Raw genomic sequence first — 18,548 nt, 5'->3', positions numbered from 1 at the left:
TAGCCCCCCTGTTCCAAGCACATGGTCCTTGTTTCAGTTTCTTAAGTATACGTTTCCTTCTACCATAAACCTTTGTAAATATTCTTGCCTCTCTCTGAAACATCTCCTGTTTACCTGAGATCCTTCAGATGTCAATTTAAGACTCAGTATCATTGAGTCTTCTCAGACCGCTTTAGGTGAAACCTACTTATACATTTGAATAGTATGATATGCCTCTTTGTTGTAGCAGTCATTATAGTCACAGTTCTTTGAATATTGTGATTTTATGATTGCCTGCTTCCTCCTACCCCCTGGTCTCCCAGAAAATTCTAGTAAGACCTATTACTTGAGGGACCAAAGGAACAAACTTGTTTTTGTTTATTATTGTATCCTCAGTGCCTTACATGGTACCTGGCATCAAGAAATACTTGGTAGATATTTCTTAAATAATGAAAGAATGACTGCTTCTTTGTCAGACAGGAGGATGAAGTATATCCTAGTTATAGCAATATGACTTTAGTAAAGGAAAATGTTACAGCAAGTACGTATGTTTCTGTAGGATGTACCAGATGACCTCGATGGTGCCCCCATTGAGGAAGAGCTTGATGGTGCACCTCTAGAAGATGTGGATGGAATTCCTATTGATGCTACTCCCATTGATGATCTTGACGGAGTCCCTATAAAGAGTCTTGATGATGATCTTGATGGAGTGCCTTGTAAGTTCAAATTTCAAACTGATGAGCTAATAAGTTTGATTCCAAAACTTTAATTTCCACACATGTGGATATGGAAAAAGTTTAAGGTATCAGTCTTTAATTTGTCTTTTATTTCTGACTTTTCAAAATTCAAATACCAATAATACATTTGACTCTGCCAAGAAAAAGGTTTTCTTTCTAGTCACATATCTTTATTGGGATAGTCTCGTATAAGTAAGTTTCTCTTTTTGTCTTAATTGTCATGAAAACTATAGGCACAATCTTGTTCTCAGTTATACTCATAATCCTAGATGCCTTGTTTTGTCAGTTCTGTTTTTATTCATAATTTATGGGTTCATGTTTCTTAGATGCCTAAAGTCACTTTTGGCCATAGGGTGTATACAGAATCTGTAGTATATTTGAATTGCATGAAAATATTAAACAGTATAAGAATTGTATAGTTTAAATAGTGATTAGGTAAAGACCTTAAAGATTTTTTTACTGCCCCAACTTCTCCATTTGCTTGAAATCATAATAACTTGTATATTTTGTATTGATGTATTTGTGTTTAAACATCGGACCTCAGGTGTAGAGAATTAGATTAGTCATAATCCTTGTTCTTGACCCTAGCATTATTAGTCCATATGTGGCCTTATTTTACTTTTTAATAATAGAATGAATACCCGTGAACTCTTTAAGTCCTCTAGTAGTAGGGGTTAATGGCTTATCCTTCCTCATTAGTGGATGCAACTGAAGACTCCAAGAAGAATGAGCCCATATTTAAAGTTGCCCCATCAAAATGGGAAGCTGTAGATGAATCTGAATTAGAAGCACAGGGTGAGTAAAAGTACAATAAATATTAAGCTTTAGAAAATTGAGTACTTAAAATCAATTATTGGTGTGTGTGTTCTTTTTATGTTTTACAACATTTCAACTTTAAGACCTGGAGTTACTATATTTTATGTCTAGTGGCTAAGTTTTCATTATGGTTGTTGTTACAATTTTCGTACATCTTTCAGTTTGGATGCTTTGCGAGTAATCAAAGAAATCACTGATACCTTTCAGGGTAAGGCATTTCAGTAGAAAATGTAGATGGAAGTTACACCTATTTGGAAATCTACTTAGAGGTCAGTTTCAGAGAAACCAGGCTTTGATCCTCCCATAATGCTTGACTTTTTAGACGCAGTTTAGACCTGCCTTTCATACTTACTTGGATTCGTGTCCTTAAGTGCTTATAATATGTAATTGTTAATATTTGTAGGTTCTAATGAATAAATCTTAACCATTCAGCACACAAATAAAAATGATAACATTATTTGTCACCTCATGAATTTGAATAAAATTATAGCATAGGTGTGAGGAAAGAAATATAGCACATAGAAATGGTTTTCAAAGAAGAGATAATTGGCAGATAATTTCTGTAATATAAACTTTGAATTCTAGAGCTGGGCTTCTATACTACTGCAAATGCTAATTTACCTTAATGGAATTACATCCTTTTCCTTCCCTTTAGCTGTAACAACTTCTAAATGGGAGTTATTTGACCAGCATGAAGAATCAGAAGAAGAAGAAAATCAAAAGTAAGAATCTAAGTTTTGAACTTACTCAGTTTCTTATTACATATAAGCTCCCTTTTTCATTAAGAGGTATGCTTGAAATAATAGTGAAGAGGAAAATTTCACTCTTTAAAACCTTGTTGGGAGGATCATTTTTAGTTCTTCATTGTTTTTCCAGTGAATAAAGAGCTTTTGGTTTCTGGTCTGATGTACCTCGTTTCACTTTGCTTCTGAGTTGATTTTTCAATGCTAGGTTTATATATTCTCACTTGGTAGTTACTAAATGGTCAGCTGCATTTATTTCAAATCTTTGTCATGAAATACTGTTTTGGCTTTACAGAAAGTGATTTTTAAAATGTGAATGGGAAGTTATGCTGCTTTTTATTTGGATTGTACATTGCTAAGAAAAGCAGTGCATTATGGCTATTCTGTTATGTTATTTAAGTGTAAACAGGGGTGCCTGGGTGGCTTATTTGGTTAAAAGTTCCACTCTTGGTTTTGGCTCAGGTCGTGATCTCACTGTCCTGAGATCAAGCCCCGAGTCCTGTGTTGGCTCTGCACTGGGTGTGGAGCCTGCTTGGGATTCTCTTCTTTTCTCTCTCTGCCCCTCCCCTGGTTGCATGAGCTTTCTCGTTCTCTCTCTTAAAATAAATAAACATAAAAAAAAAAAATGTAAACATCTCAGAAGAACTAAGAATGAATTAAAAAAAGCTTTCCTTTAACATGTAGAGAAATTATAATTTCAAATTTTGCTTTTTGGTAATCACCTCAAGATTGTTTTTGCATACTGAATGCGATTATAGGAATCTTGCTCCCATATTCTCCAGCAAGTTTGTATTGGTAGATTTTAGGTAGAACCTGACAGCTTTTTAAATCATTGCAAAGGAAATTAATTCTTTTTAAATAGGAGAACAGATGACCTCAAGAACACAAAGCAGAGGTTTCTGCTTAAAAAAAACAAAAAAGAAAGAAAAAAATCTTTGTTCTTTTATCCTTCTCAAATGGAAGAGTGAACAAAGGGAAAAAGTCCCTTTTGTGTCCCAGCACAGTTTGGGCATTGTATGGATTCAGTAAATGGATATTAGTAGCATTTAGATTGTTGTTAAAGAAATGTGATTGTGGGAACACAGTTTGATATACTGAGGAAAACTTCGCATCAGTGATGTCTTTCCAGAAACATTGGTGTGATCAGAACAAGTCAGCAATGATGATGATGGAATATTAACAAAATATAGATGTGGTTTGCTGATGGAAATACCTCTCCAAGGCTGTTGAAGAATACAGGAATTGGGATAGTCCAGTTTGCTTTAAAATAGTGCTTTAACCTTTTTAATGTCTACAGTACCACATTATTAACATCTCTGACTATTGTAGCATCACTGGCTTAAAATACATGTGTTAATTCATGAGATAATTAATTTAGGGGAAAGGAAGGGTATAAAAGGCCATTGCAGAACTCAAATGTTTCTTCAGTTTGTTTTGTTTCTATAGGTATTAACTTGTTTTGTGTAAATTTGATATTAGTGTTAATGTTTGGATTATGACTGCATTTCAGTGTTGAAAGTAAAATAATCAGTGAGAATAGAGTCAGTAGAATACAGTGAGGCATGGATCACTGGAAATGTAATTTTTATTTTCCTTAAGAGCTCTAAATAAATCACGGTAACATAAAAATAGCTTTATGGAAGTATAAAGCAAGGCAAAGATAATTTTCACATACAACTTTCTGGTCCTTGAAATTTTTTTATGCCTCACTACTGCTCTCTAGTGGCTGAATCCAAAATGCTTTTTTGAAACTAGTAATTACTTTTTATGGCAGAAAAGTGATTAAAAAAATACATAGCACTACTCTTTGTAGAAAACTTCCAAATAGTAATTTAATTTCATTTATGATGAATTCTGTATGGTTTTATAGACTTGAATTTCCATTTCTTTAAAAGAATAAGTCCTGGTTACCTAGAACTGGTAACTAAGAGCTAAAATCAAAACCAGTTAGAATGGACTGCTCAGGGACTGCAAAATTAAAATAGAAATCATAAAATAAATATGTGTCTCAAATTATCAAGTATAACTTATTTTAAAAGTAAATAATATGGTTAATGTTTGGTATCTAGTCATCTAGATCCTTTCTCTATATATAGAAAACATATAAACAAGACCAACTTTACAATAGTTGCCTGCCTCTTTGTACTGTATTGCTCTGGAAGGATAGGAGAATTTTTCCTCTTTGTATCCTTACCATGGTAGTCCCTTAGTTTTTCATTTTCTTCTTATCTGACATAGATTCTAACAGTATAATTTTCAGAATCAACTATGATATTGAGTACTAATATATGATAATATTTAAAATTTACACATTTATTCCTGGGATTATGTACTAATCAGATAAGGTCTTTACCTACTACCTTGTTTCTTAACTATGTATGACACAGACTCATGTATTTTCTAGTGTATAGGCTCTGCTGAAAAAAGGGTAAACATTTGGCCTTTTTAACATGAAGTGTTCTGAAATCACTCTGAACTGGAAAGTATGGGGAATCATTGATTATTCATTTGACTTAACACTGCAAGGAAAGTTGTAGAATGTTGTAGGTAACATAGAAGTTGTTTTTAAATGATTATGTTGAAGCTCAAACTTTTTATGTGGAAGAAACAGAAGAGTTTTATAGAATTCTCTATTTGATAAAATATTTTATAAAAACGTTTTAGTGATGAATTGTCCTGTTTTGTTAACACTATTTACAGACTAAGACAGTGAAAAATAAAAAAAGCCAAACTGTAAAATGTAACATTTTTTTCTGTCTTGACATACGATATATTCTGCTTATTTCCAAAGTCAAGAAGAAGAAAGTGAGGATGAAGAAGATACTCAGAGTTCCAAATCAGAAGAACATCATTTGTACTCTAATCCAATCAAAGAAGAAATGACGGAGTCTAAGTTTTCTAAGTACTCTGAAATGAGTGAGGAAAAACGAGCTAAACTTCGTGAAATTGAGGTCAGTATTTCAGTGAAGTTGAAACTATTTCACTGGCCTTCTTTCACTTTTCCGCTGACCTAGGCTCCCTCTTGGCATCATTCCTTTGTGCATTTTCTCGGTGCCTAGAAACCTTCATACCAGCTGACTTCCTACAGACCTCTTAGTTCAAGCATTTCTTCTCTCCTGCTATCCTTTTCTTACACTTGTGCATTTGCTTACTTCTCCCTATTTACCTCTCTCGTTATTTTACATGTACTGTGGTGTGTGTTTTATTTTGTTTTAGCTTGCTTGTTTAATGTTTCGAGTCCCTACTAGGTGCTGATTTACATGAGGGGAAAGAACCATGTCTGTTGTCTGTTCATCATCATAAATCCAGTGCCTGGCACATGGGAGATCTTTTGAAGATATTGATTTTAAGAATAGATTACACTGGCATTATAAAATTATTACATTTGAGTGTACATAGTATGTAACGAGGAAAAGCGAGCTATTTTCTGGCACCTTTAGGTTATATCTGCATTTTATTTCAGTGGGGAGAGCAGACATTAAGTGAGACTTAGCAGTAAGAAGGGGGAAAAACTTATGGGAATGAGTCCAAACTGTCTCAACCTGACTTTTCCCTCCCTCGGTCCCCTGTCCTTTTTAATACCTTTTTTTTTTTTTTTTTTAAATTACCAAAAGGAGACCTATCAGAGGGAAGGGTATTGTTGTAATGGGAACCTTCCTTATTCCTTGTTGCAAAGTGATGAAACATTCCCAGTAGTAAATGTTAGTGTAGCAGTCAGTCCAGAGTCTCAGAAGTATATCTGAGAGTGTATTTTAATACTTTGTCCATTGATTTAACAGTATTTTGGATGTCTGCTATGTATCAGCACTGTTCCTCTTACTAATTTATAATTCCCACCATAGTAATTACCTTATTTCCAGTTCTCTCATCACTGTTGGGCTGGTACAAGTTTTTGCCCAACTCTTTCTCAGATATCATTAAGCCAAAGTAACTGTTAACAGGGAAAGTATTTCATTTTAACCTTACACAGAATCAGTATACTGTCTGTAATAAGTGAAGAGGAGGGATTTTCAGAGTTAACGTGTTGGATATATTTTTTTATATACAATCCTTACCAATTAAAAAAAATTATTTCTTTTACTCAGGGGATGGTGGGGAGTTCAAGCAGGGGAGAGACAGAGGAAGGGAGAGAATCCCAAGCAGGCACTGCACTGTCATTGTGGAGCCCAGTGTGGGGCTTGAACTCATGAACTGTGAGCCGAAATGAAGAGCTGGATGTTTAACCAATTGAGTCAGCTAGGGCGCCCTTGTTGACAAATTTTTTAGGGGACTATATCAGTGACCTCACTCCACCTGTGGATTTTTTTTTTCCAAGTTGCACATGCCCCTTCTTAACTCTCAGAACTCCTCCCAAGCTTACTGAACTCTGCCTTTCTGGAGTTAAATAAAAATATATTTTCTTGATAATGAAGTTATACCGTTTAAATGCCAAAACAGACTACTGGATAGTTTTAAGATGTTCTATTTACCCTGATAGAAAAAGGGCAAAAATTGGGGAATTTATGAGAAATGTTCATGAAGTCAAAAACAGTGAAAATAATACTTTGAGTGGAAGAAAGTTTTTGTAGTTTGTTCCCATTCTATGGGAAAGCCTCATAATATTTATAGTAGTATTTAGTTCATTTAAAGGACCTATCAGTGCTCAGTAAAATAGGTTAAGATGTTTGCATATACAATAATCCTGTCAGGCCAGAGTGTTTTCTTCCCCTCTTCGGATGACATAGGGTGGGCAGGTTTGACGCTGCAACGGGTGGATCCATGTGCTTTCCATTTCCCCCTCCAACAGCCTGAGTCCTCATGTGTTTCATCTTACTTGTTCTCCCTTCATTTAATAAGGTTATATATAGATATCTTTATGTAATAAAACATTTTTATATATGTGTACATACAAATATATATGTATTACTGTATAACTGTATTAACATAATTAAAGTGTGGAATATATATTATACGTACACACAATGCTGTATTGGATGTTTTATACAAATGGTTTTCTGCTTGTGTATAAATTAAAAGAAATGGAAGTGTTTCTGAGTTTTTTTATTAGTACATATTCTTACTACCTTAAGTATATTCTGATATGATTTAACCTTTCCTTGATGTCTTGATATTCAGTGATTACATTGTACTATAAATAGAGTGAAACATTCAAATTCTGTAGTTCTGTGTTTGGTCCTACATGAACTGTAAAGAATGCTTTAAAAAAAATATCTTGTGTCCTGCTGGCTGTCATATCTTGTTGGAAGTATGCTTGCCTGTATAGCACCCTTGCCTCTCACATTTGGGGAGCCAGATAGCAAATTCATTATCGTTGTGTTGAGATAATAAGTAGGTTCTTAAGGGTCTGAACTATATATAGTTCATGGTTTTTGAGTCCTCTCATGTGGCTGTGCAGAGAGCCTGTGGGCCCATGCCTGATTGCTTGAATCCTGCATGGTTGGGCTTGTCTGCCAAATGGTCTTCAGATAAGGGGGAGCTTTATGTTGATGTTATATTTTGACTGAGTCCCAATCAGATATTGCTTTGCTGTGTTTATATTTTTCCTTTTTACACATTTATTTCAAAGGAAAAAGGAATTTTTTAAAGGACCAAAGCACTGCTTGAAAGCTATAATGATGAAAAGATTTATTTTTAAAATGTCTTATTTCACAGCTCAAAGTTATGAAGTTTCAGGATGAATTGGAATCTGGAAAAAGACCTAAAAAACCAGGCCAGAGCTTTCAGGAGCAAGTAGAACACTACAGAGATAAACTTCTTCAACGAGTAAGGAATAAGTGTACTCAATAATGCGTATTTTCCGAAGTAATTTGTTTGACTACCTAGAATTTTGGTATATTAGTACACTAAAGGAAAAGTATATCTCAAATTATATCCTTTGATGTGCAAATGCTGAATACTGGTAGACAGGAACATTAGAAATTTGATGTTTTACAATCATTTCAACTTGGGAAAGGGTCTGAAAGCAATAGCGCACCATTTTATTCTGGATATACTTTCTACCTGTGGACTAGAAATTCCATGCTTTCAAAGCTGGAAGACTTTATATGAAGTGCCAACATTTGTGACAGTAAAACACCAACAACCCCCTGAGAAGTGGCACAGAGATAAAGATGGACTTAGAATTTGGGACGTTCATTTAGGACTCCTTTTCCATTGTTTACAAAGAAGGACACCAAGGGGTAACATACTTCATTGGTGAACTCGAGTACATAAAAAATTTGTGGCGATATACAGAGAATTTAGAACAAGAAAGCCCATTTGTTAATTGTTGAAAGAACCCAGGAATTTTATTGGGACTGCTATTAAGTTTTACCTTGATTGTCATTGTAGAAAAGACTATATAGAGAGAAAGAAAAGAAAAGGCTAGACTAGAACACTAGAACTTAGACTCACTAAAGCTATTAATGGTGTAGAACCAGTGAGAGGAGCAGCACTATGGTAAAGTATCTTCGGTGCCACACAGACCTGTGCACTCCTGGGGCCGCCTTTTGCCGTGTGCTCCCAGGCAAGTCCCGGAGGCCTGCTTTTCTCTGTGAAACTAGGTTGATAGTCCCAATTTTGCAGGACTGTGAGATAATCGCTACTTTTTAAATTGGATTTTAATTACTTTTTTATTGGATTAAATTGTTCAAAATATTTTAAGTATTTCAATCAGGAAAATATATCCTACAGATTACCAGATGAAGACAGTGTCCTTGGCATCGCTATCTATCTATTTATTCATTTTCTAATTTTTTAAAATCTTTATTTATTTTTGAGAGAGAGAGAGACAGAGAGAGAGAGAGAGAGAGACAGAGTGCAGGTAGGGGAGGAACAGAGAGAGAGAGACACACACACAGAATCCAAAGCAGGCTCCAGGTCTCAGCTGTCAACACAGAGCCCGACGTGGGGCTCGAACCCATGAACTGTGAGTTCATGATCTGAGCTGAAGGTGGATGCTTTACCAACTGAGCCACCCAGGCTCCCCCTCAGCATCACTTTTTAAATCTGTACTCTAGTTGTATTTTGAAAAAAGAAAAATGAGATTTTTAAAAAGATGTATCTGTACCCCAAGAGTCCCTTTGGAGTTGGTGGCAGGGATTTGATCTGCATTTAAGACTATACTTTGAGATACTCACTGGTCCTGATGGTAGTAATACCTGTATTACATTTTACTCTCTGCATTCTATGATTGTAATTGGAGAGAAGGATGTGTTTCTTGAAGGTATATACTGAGGGTCAGCAGACTCATCACCTCATCATAAATCAGCTTGTTGGAACACATCCATGCCCCTTCAAGCTTTTGGACTATCATGACAGAGTTGAATACTTGGGACAGAGATCCTGTGTGGCCCATAGAGCAGAAAATACTCACTCTATGACTCTTTACAGAAAATGTTTGCAACATCTGGTATAGGCATTTTATCAGTTACCAGGTAGCTTTCTTGATGCATACAAATCGTAGAGAGATTCAATTCCTGGTAATGAAGACCTAAGTTGGCTTTGTGGGTTCATTGTTTGTAGCCACTCCCTTAATTATTTTATCAACAGAAGTCATAATTTCAAGTAAGAAGTGGCAGTAGTAGCAGTGGGGATAAGCAGATAGGTCATCTTTCTGGTTTATATAAAGTCATATAGTCATTTTGTACTTGTAGAAGTTAGGATTTAAAATTTCCAATACAAATGGTACTTGTTACTAATTAAGATTTTTTGATGGATGATTATTGTGAATAGCTGTATTTCCTTTTAAGCCTTTTGCTTGGAAAGAGCTCTCCTTTGATTAAATCAACTTGCTGTAGGAATGCTGCTGACTATTGTAGTCTAAGATAGAAAGGCCAGTCTCTTTTTCCTTGTTTTTTTTTGTTTTTTTTTAAGTGGAGGGACAGAGGGAGTAGTTAAGAGCACTGGCTGTAGAGCTTAGACTCAGATCCTGACTTCTCCATCCATTATGACTATGAGCATGGTACTTAACCTTTCTGAGTGTCATTTTTCATCTCTAGAATGAGGGTAATAGCAAATTTCTATTTTCTGTTTTGAAGTGTTACATGAAATGGTATATGGCAAGTTGTTTAGTAATTGGTCTGTGGTAGGGATTCAACCGTTTAGCTGCTGTCACTGGTATTAGTATTTTCACTCAGTGTAAGAAGAAATGACTACTTTTCCTGGAAGAGTAGGTATTTTTTAAAAAATGGCATTGTACCTTCAGTAGTGATTTTAAAAAGTGGTTAAAATATTGTTGCATAAATGAGATTAACCCAGATTGGTATTTTTTAATGACTATTCTTTCTTTAAAAAAAAATAAAACAGGAGAAAGAGAAAGAATTAGAAAGAGAACGAGAAAGAGATAAAAAGGATAAAGAAAAATTGGAATCTCGATCCAAAGACAAGAAGGAGAAAGATGAATGTACTCCAACAAGGAAAGAAAGGTATAACATTTCTCACTCAGTTCCTATGCTGGTTTCAAGTTTTGAAATGATGTTTCATTTTGTAATGTTTTCATCACTGATGCCAACAAACTAGAAAAGTATTTTTTCATGATAAATGTGTTTGGCTCCTGCCTGCAGGAGGCGGAATTAGCTGAGAAATGGGGCAGTTAGCTGGCACTTGGCTTAGCTAACTGGGACATCATCCCTCTACGTGGGTCGTATGGTACCTTAGCCTTAGTTAAGTGCAAGAATTCAGTTACCGTATTAGGTATCAGACCTGAGGCTTAAATAACTAAACAGCTTGCTATATCTTGCTTGTTGTCTCTGGTATAAGCATTTCTTCTGAGTTGAGGCTGCTGCCTTTGAAAACTTGAATCTCCCAATCCCATCTAAAAGGAGTTTGTATACATGGACCATAGGGACTTGCTCCTCATTTTAAGTCTTCATTCTAATCAAAATCACTTCTTTTTTAGTTTTTATTTTACTTTCAGTTCCTAAATGTCTCATTTAATAGAGAAAATTGCTTTAGTAACAGAACTGAGATTTTCCTAATAAAAACCAAGTGAATGCAAATTAAAAAAATTCTGGCTTAGTTACTCTACAGATAGTTACAAATAACATAGGTATACTAATTGGTTAAATGCTAAATTTACCATTTGTTTGTCTTGTATTTATTTTTTTGATACATTTTTTGATTCATAGAAAAGTTGCAAGGATAGTATAAAGAATTCCCAGATATCCTTCACGCACACTCTCCAAATGTTGAAATATTTCTACTTTTGCTTTATTTTTTTTCCCCTTCCTTTCCCCTCCTCCCAACCATTTAAGAGTAACTTGCCGGGGTTCCTGGATGGCTCAGTCGGTTGAACATCCGACTTCGGCTCAGGTCATGATCTTGCGGCTTGTGAGTTCGAGCCCCACATCCGTCTCTGTGCTGACAGCTCAGAGCCTGGAGCCTGCTTTGGATTCTGTGTCTCCCTCTCTCTGCCCCTTCCCCAGCTCTTGCTCTGTCTCTGTCTCTCTCTCTCTCTCTCTGTCTCTCTCTCTCAAAAATAAATTAACATTTAAAAAAAAAAAGTAACTTGCCAACATGATGCCCCATTTTCTTACATAACCATAATAAGTTTCAAGATTGGAGAACTAACATTAAAAACAAAACAAAACACTATTATTTGGGGCACCTGGTGGCTCATTCAGTTAAGTGTCTGATTCTTAGTTTTGGCTCAGGTAATGATCTCATGGTTTGTGGGTTCAAGCCCTGCTCAAAATAAATAAACTTTAAAAATGAATGAATGAATAAATAAGTAAAGTGTTTAAAAAACACCTCATCAGAGACCTTAATGAAATTTTATTCATTGTTCCAGTGTCTCATAGAAAAAGAAAATTGAACTTAGTTGAGTTCAGTATTTGTTTTGATCAACCTATATTTAATTAATTATTTTATAATTTTATTTAAATCTATGCTGATTAACATATAGTGCAATAATGGTTTCAGGAGCAGAATTTAGTGATTCATCCCTTATATCTAACACCCAGGGTTCATCCCAACAAGTGCCCTCCTTAATGCTCATCACCCATTTTAGCCCATCTGCCCCCACCTCCCCTCTAGCAACCCTCAGTTCTCTGTATTTAAGAGTCTCTTATGATTTGCCTCCCTCTCTGTTTTTATCTTGTTTTTCCTTCCTTTCCCCAATGTTCATCTGTTTTGTTTCTTAAATTCCACATGAGTGAAATCACATGACATTTATCTTTCTCTGACTGATTTTGCTTAGCATAATACACCCTAGTTCCATCCATGTTGATGAATCTATCTTTAAGATATTCTTTATAAAGGGCTTTGAATGTTGTTGGAAAATAATAAGGTTAAGTGAAAATAAAGTTAGTATAAACTGATAGGAATAAATCGCTAATTCAGTAGAAGGAAAATGAATACTTGATCCTTTGCTCACTTATGTAATGTTTTGGGGGCTTTGTTCCATAGGAAGAGGCGACACAGCACATCCCCTAGCCCATCTCGAAGTAGCAGTGGTAGACGAGTGAAATCCCCTTCACCCAAATCGGAGCGATCAGAGCGTTCAGAAAGATCTCATAAAGAGAGCTCACGGTCCAGGTCATCTCACAAAGATTCTCCTAGAGATGTTAGCAAAAAGGCCAAAAGGTAAATGCAGTTATTTTTTTGGTAATATTTCAAATGCCAGTTTCCTTGTCATTTTACCAGCTTTTGAAAATAATTTGGCTGGCAGCCATTTTTTTAAAGGGTGTTAGAGAACCAGAGAAGTATACTTTCATTTTAGATTATTCCTTCCCACCTCCCCACCCCAGTCTCAGAATGACTTAAAGCATAAGAAGGCTTCCAACAAGTAAAGACCAGCCAAGAATTTTAAACATTACATCCAGTGTTCTCTGTGGACTAGGGATAGCTGCTTTACTTTTCATTTTGTTCTTCAGTTTCTATAGAATATTCTTTGGTTTTGTCAAGGCTGAAAGAAAAATACATTACCCCCTTCCTCCTGCCCCTGCATCTTATTAGCAAGTTCTTGGGTAGAGACTTGTGGAATTAAATACCATTCTTCAGTGTGTAGTTTTAGTGTGTTACATACTTCTTTTCCTTGTAGTTCTAGAAAAATGGTTAAGAAATGTTTTATTCATCTGGTGTTACATAGTGGAATTTTCCTGTGAACTAAAACTGCTTTATGTCCTAAAACTTTATTATTGTAACCATTTTTAGTAAATTCTTTATAAAAGAGAGATGTTTCTCCTTTTCTAAGTGGTACTTGGATATATATATATATAAAGTATATTTATTAGTTTTGGTAATCTTCATGAACTGCGTGCGTACAGAATTATGGTGTCTTAAATGATTTCCTTAACGATATGCAGTAGTTGGTGCTTTTCCTTCAAGAAGATAGGCTGCAGAGCTGCTATGCTTTAAAAATCATGTGAATGATTTTAGATGCCATTTTGAACTTTATCTTGTAGATTTAGAGTTTCAGACTTTGGGGGTATATTAGTAACCTGGGGAGCTTGTTAAAAATGCAAATTCCCAGTCCTTACCTCTTGGGATTTTGATTAAATAGAACAGTGGTGGGGCTCAAGATTTTGTCTTCGTAAGCAAGCGCACCACTGATAATCATGGGTGCTGCACACCGGAGGTGCAAACTTGTGTGTATGTGTGTTTCTGTAAAGTAGGCAAAGTGTAAATTTGGGAAGTTTACAACCTGTTTTATTTCTGACTTTGTGCTCTGTTAAAGATCATTTTAGGTAATTGAAGGATGGTGCATTTTGATCACATGAGTACTTTGATAAATTGTTTTCATTTGTTTCCACAGATCACCATCTGGTTCCAGGACACCTAAACGGTCTAGGCGATCACGGTCTAGATCCCCTAAAAAGTCAGGGAAGAAATCCAGATCTCAGTCCCGATCTCCACACAGGTCTCATAAAAAGTCAAAGAAAAACAAACACTGACATAAATCTTTAAGATGCTGTCACTTATTGGAAATGCAATTTTGTTTTGTGCCTGAATGGTCTGTTTTTTTAAAAAAAAAAAAACAAAAAATCAAATGAAAGAGCATTCCTGGATTTTTTGTTTATTTGTTTGTGAATGCATGTGTAAACTCATGAGTAACTACATCTGTAGACCTGTCATTGTTTTATATTGTATAAATTACTTTCATTGTGGCTGTTTCTCAAGATGAAATTTTTATTGTGCTAATGAATTTCATCAGAAATGTGTATAATGGATCTGCTGGCAGTAGTAGTATTTTGTTTTAGGATGTTGTGACTTAGCAAAAATAATACAGATGTCTTCCCCCCTTTTGTAGCTTTGACAATTTGAATTAGATTTCAAATAAAATCTGAACAGAAAACTATAATGTTGTTTTTTTGCCCCATTGGTGACATCAAGTCCCTTAAAGTCCTACTGAGTTTAGCACTTCTGTTGTGTTTCTTATACTTAATGCACTTTATAAGCTCCATTGTTCAAGTAGCTAAAGTTTTATATTTACTAAGATGACTATGAAAATTAAGGGACCTGAGACTCCTATTTGGTAGGGTGCCAACCAACTTTGATGAGGTTATCTTGGATAATACTAGTACCCAGAGATCAAAAGACTAGGTAAAGGTGGCATGGTCTTTTTTGTTAATGGAATGCCTGGCTACAATATTTTTTCTGTTTTCAAAGAAGCAATACGATTTCAGTATACTCAGCCTATGTCCTGAGCAACTACTTATTTTTAGGGGAAAATTAAATCTCCGTCTTTTGACTCATCTTCTATCATGAAAGAAGTTTATTTATAAAAGAAATTTTCTAACAAGAGTTGGCCATAGAAGTTTTTTGTATGATAAATGCCCTTTTATATAGCCCTCTGTAGATTACCTTTCAAACGCTTGTATTCATGTATTTCTACAAAGTTCTGTTTAAAGCACCTTAGTTTTTTGTTTTGTTTTTTTAAGAATTGAATTTTAGGTTTTAGCTTTAGGTAAAACTTAAAAGTAAAATAGTTTTCAGGAAACTTAACATCCAATAGTTTGTAAATTCATTGTGCAAAGTTGATTTAAGCAATTTGCAGAGTTAAAATCTATATACAATGGGAATAATTGCTGCAGTATGAGGAAGAAATAAGGAAACTTGTGTAATGTTGATCATAATATTGCTATAAATATGTAATAAAGGGTTATGTAGACTTGAACTGACACTACTACAATTTGTGAATTTTTCAGTTTTTTATTTAGACACTTTATGCAGTGGTTTGATATTTTCCCCCCTTCATAGAGTAGAAAACTGTTCTAATAATGGATTGTTTTGAGTTAGATTTTAAAACTGTATTTTCCAGTTGTTTTACTTACTGTTGCCTAGTTATAAAATAAGCTATACCAATGGTTTGAGGAGTAGGTATATTAGCTGAGCAGTGAGGTATGCTGTTTCCAAACTGGGCAACCTTAAAATACAGCTTTAGAAAAGAGCCAATCACATTGTTTTACTTAATGGTTCTTGTCAACATGCAATATTGCTTGAAAGTTACTCCCTTACTGTTCACTTCACTCTTTTGTTTGTCCATAATGTTAGGGAGTGTTAATTCCTAAATGTTGCTCAGAATAATTAAACATGAACATTTGGTGCTGGTTTTTAAAAACCTACAAATATAGCCATTTTAAAAGCAACACATTTTTTCTCCTCTGTTCATTGCCTGGGAGAAGGGAAATTTATATATTGCTTTTTTCTGCAAATATAACAATAATGTTGAGTTGCTAGTGATTTGGGCATTCCATTATTAGTTGGTATCTAGTATAGTTTTATAAGTAATTGGTCAGGTTATGATTTTCCCAGCCAAGTTACAAGGAGTGCTTATTTTTTTCTATTTAAAAAAAAAATACCCTGGGGAAGGAGGAGTGAGTAGAAATTGTTACGTCAGTTTTGGGTGCTTATTTGTAGTAGTTTTCCTACTGCAATGGAAGTTTGCAGTCCCTTTAATTTGGATCCAGATACAGCAGATATTCTTTTGGGTGTGTTGGGGGAGGGGATTGCTTAGGCTTGATAGAATATGTATTCTGTAAGTTAGCTAAATGTGTGTATTGGATTGGATTGGATTTTTTTTTCCTGGAATTGCAAATGGTATTGTTACATAGGTTATTTCCAATTTTACTTAATGAGAAAATATCTAGATAAGCCTGTTTAATTCTTCATGGATTCTATGAAAGTTTAATAGGATCATAAATTGGTAAATTCTTAGTGGGGGAGATACTTTACCATTTTTTAAATAGCATATTATTCATCTGTTTCCTATCTAAAGAACACTCTTCATTAGACAGCAAAATTTCCACAGGTTAACTAAAATGTTTGTAGGGTGGCTTTCTATACAAGTTACAGGAAATACACTGTTCCCACTCTGTAATAGATGGTTATGATGCTCTGTCATAGCTACAAGTAAGAGTTACCTACTCTTTTTATAAAGAAGATCCTACTCTTCTTATAAAGGCTTAATCTCTTTACCTTCGATCCTAATAACATTTATACACGGGGATTTCTTACCAGTTTAATACCATTTAATCTCCTTCTCCTACCCTGAGAGAAAACACACAAATAAATGGTGGTCTGTTTCTTACCAAAGAGAGACCTATGATTGAAAAGTATCATGTTTGTGAATCTTTTCTTTGACATTGTATTTCCTTATTACCATTAGCAAGCATATGGGCATTTCTAAACTGTAAATGTTGAGAAGTTAGAGATTAAAGACTAAAACAACAAAAAGCTCTTTTATGATGCTTAGAATGTTTTTGGCTTTTCTGCTAAAGTTTGCAGAGATTACGCTGACCTAATTTTTCTTTGTTACAGACCATTCGTGAGCTAACCCTGAGATTTTTATCCCAATTAAAGAATCTTAGAAGAAATACTTGCTTATGACTTCTGTATTTTATCCCCAAAATTTAATATTCTTGAAAATATTTTTAAGAAGTTCCAATCGATTTAAGTATATTAGACATGTTCTCTACACATTTGCCTTCATGATCATATAGATTATGAAAAGTTTTATGGCCATAATAGTCTATCATTATGATTCTTAAAAAAATGAGAGCAAATAAATCGCTGTATTGCCAGAGTGACCTCGGCTATTCTGATGACCACATCAGTGTGATTTCTTCAACAGAGAAGGTTGTTTTAAAAATAAATAGTAACGCTATTCTAAGACTGTACATTTACAAAATAAGAGCTTTTTTTCTTTGTTGTTTTCCTCTTTCACTAATGGAAAAACTAATTACAGGAAATTCAGCACAGATACTAATGAAGACACTAGTACAAGTTTAAAAGAACACGTGACTAAAAACTCACAAAGTGCTTGATTTCTTCATATTTCACATGTAGATTTTAGGCAAAGTTTAGGGGGTATTTCATTTCTTGTCATTTTGCTTTTTTTCTTTATTTTTGTTGTGAACTTCCCGGGACTCAGAAAATACACAGATACAAATCCCAGGGGAAGTGTTGTGATGCTAGACTAAAAGGTGGGAATGTGCTGCTGTTCAGAGTGAGCCATGTTCCATTGTTGAAAATTCAACGCCTCAGTGTTTATTCAGTACCACCTCATGGAGCTTCAGTGTAAATGGGTTATGTGTATAACTGATTATTTATATAGTTTTGTAGATCTATAGATAAAATGCCCTCATTCATTTTCACATGTAATTGTGCTTGGAATATTTGTTTTATCCTTTTACTTCAACAGGCTCTTGTACGTTACATCTCTGCTGATTTGAAATATCAGGAAAGACAATTTTTCAGGAATGAGAATAATCTAGTTGAAATCAGCTCAGCTGAAATATTTTATAGCAAGACCTTTTCTTTTGGGTGAACTGATTCCATAATTTAGTTACTCTTGATGTAAGGATTAAGTTTATTGTGGAGCTGCTTTCCAGACTGTCACTTTATAGTTTTTCTACATAAAGATTATATAGTTGCAAAGGTTGTGGAATTTCCCTTTGTTGTTGTTTTTTGACTTTTAATTACTTTAATAAAAAAACATTGTTTTCATAGCAAACATTAGCCTGTTCATGTAATTTTCTCCATGTAGTTTTTCTAATGCAAGCTCAGTAAACCATAGCTGGTTTTCAGCAGCTTTCTTTCAAGTGAAATAAGTGATGTGTCACATTTATCAGTTGTAGCTAAAATGTTACATCTTACATGTTTAAACTATAATAAAATATTTTTATGATAGATGATTCTCTTGATTAGGAAATTTTATTGTTCCCCTTCTTTGAAGAGTTATTTTGTTGATTTTATTTCACGGGGGGGGGAAAGGTTTCAAACATACAAAATTGTAGAATGAACATCCCAAGTATCACCTTGTTAGTATGTATCTCTGACTGAATGTTTTGTT

At 34.6% G+C, this 18,548-nt stretch overlaps 1 protein-coding gene across 4 annotated transcripts in view; it reads left to right on the top strand.

The window, feature by feature from the left end:
* The window catches only part of U2SURP (U2 snRNP associated SURP domain containing), a 53,407-nt gene extending 35,198 nt beyond the window's left edge, over positions 1 to 18,209 (top strand). For all 4 annotated transcript variants that reach the window (XM_019438690.2, XM_019438676.2, XM_053903750.1 and 1 more), the window contains 8 exons: positions 539 to 695; positions 1,416 to 1,511; positions 2,188 to 2,254; positions 5,067 to 5,226; positions 7,928 to 8,038; positions 10,562 to 10,680; positions 12,662 to 12,838; positions 14,010 to 18,209. In XM_019438690.2, coding sequence (XP_019294235.1) covers positions 539 to 695; positions 1,416 to 1,511; positions 2,188 to 2,254; positions 5,067 to 5,226; positions 7,928 to 8,038; positions 10,562 to 10,680; positions 12,662 to 12,838; positions 14,010 to 14,148 — 1,026 coding nt within the window. In that variant the 3' untranslated portion in view covers positions 14,149 to 18,209. The remainder of the gene's footprint in view (positions 1 to 538; positions 696 to 1,415; positions 1,512 to 2,187; positions 2,255 to 5,066; positions 5,227 to 7,927; positions 8,039 to 10,561; positions 10,681 to 12,661; positions 12,839 to 14,009) is intronic.
* Positions 18,210 to 18,548: the final 339 nt, after the last annotated feature.

This window comes from Panthera pardus, unplaced genomic scaffold (genome assembly GCF_024362965.1).
Source record: "Panthera pardus isolate Hobbes unplaced genomic scaffold, ASM2436296v1 HiC_scaffold_16, whole genome shotgun sequence".
In the NCBI taxonomy this organism is placed as follows: domain Eukaryota; kingdom Metazoa; phylum Chordata; class Mammalia; order Carnivora; family Felidae; genus Panthera; species Panthera pardus.
This window is presented reverse-complemented; position numbering and strand designations above follow the sequence as displayed.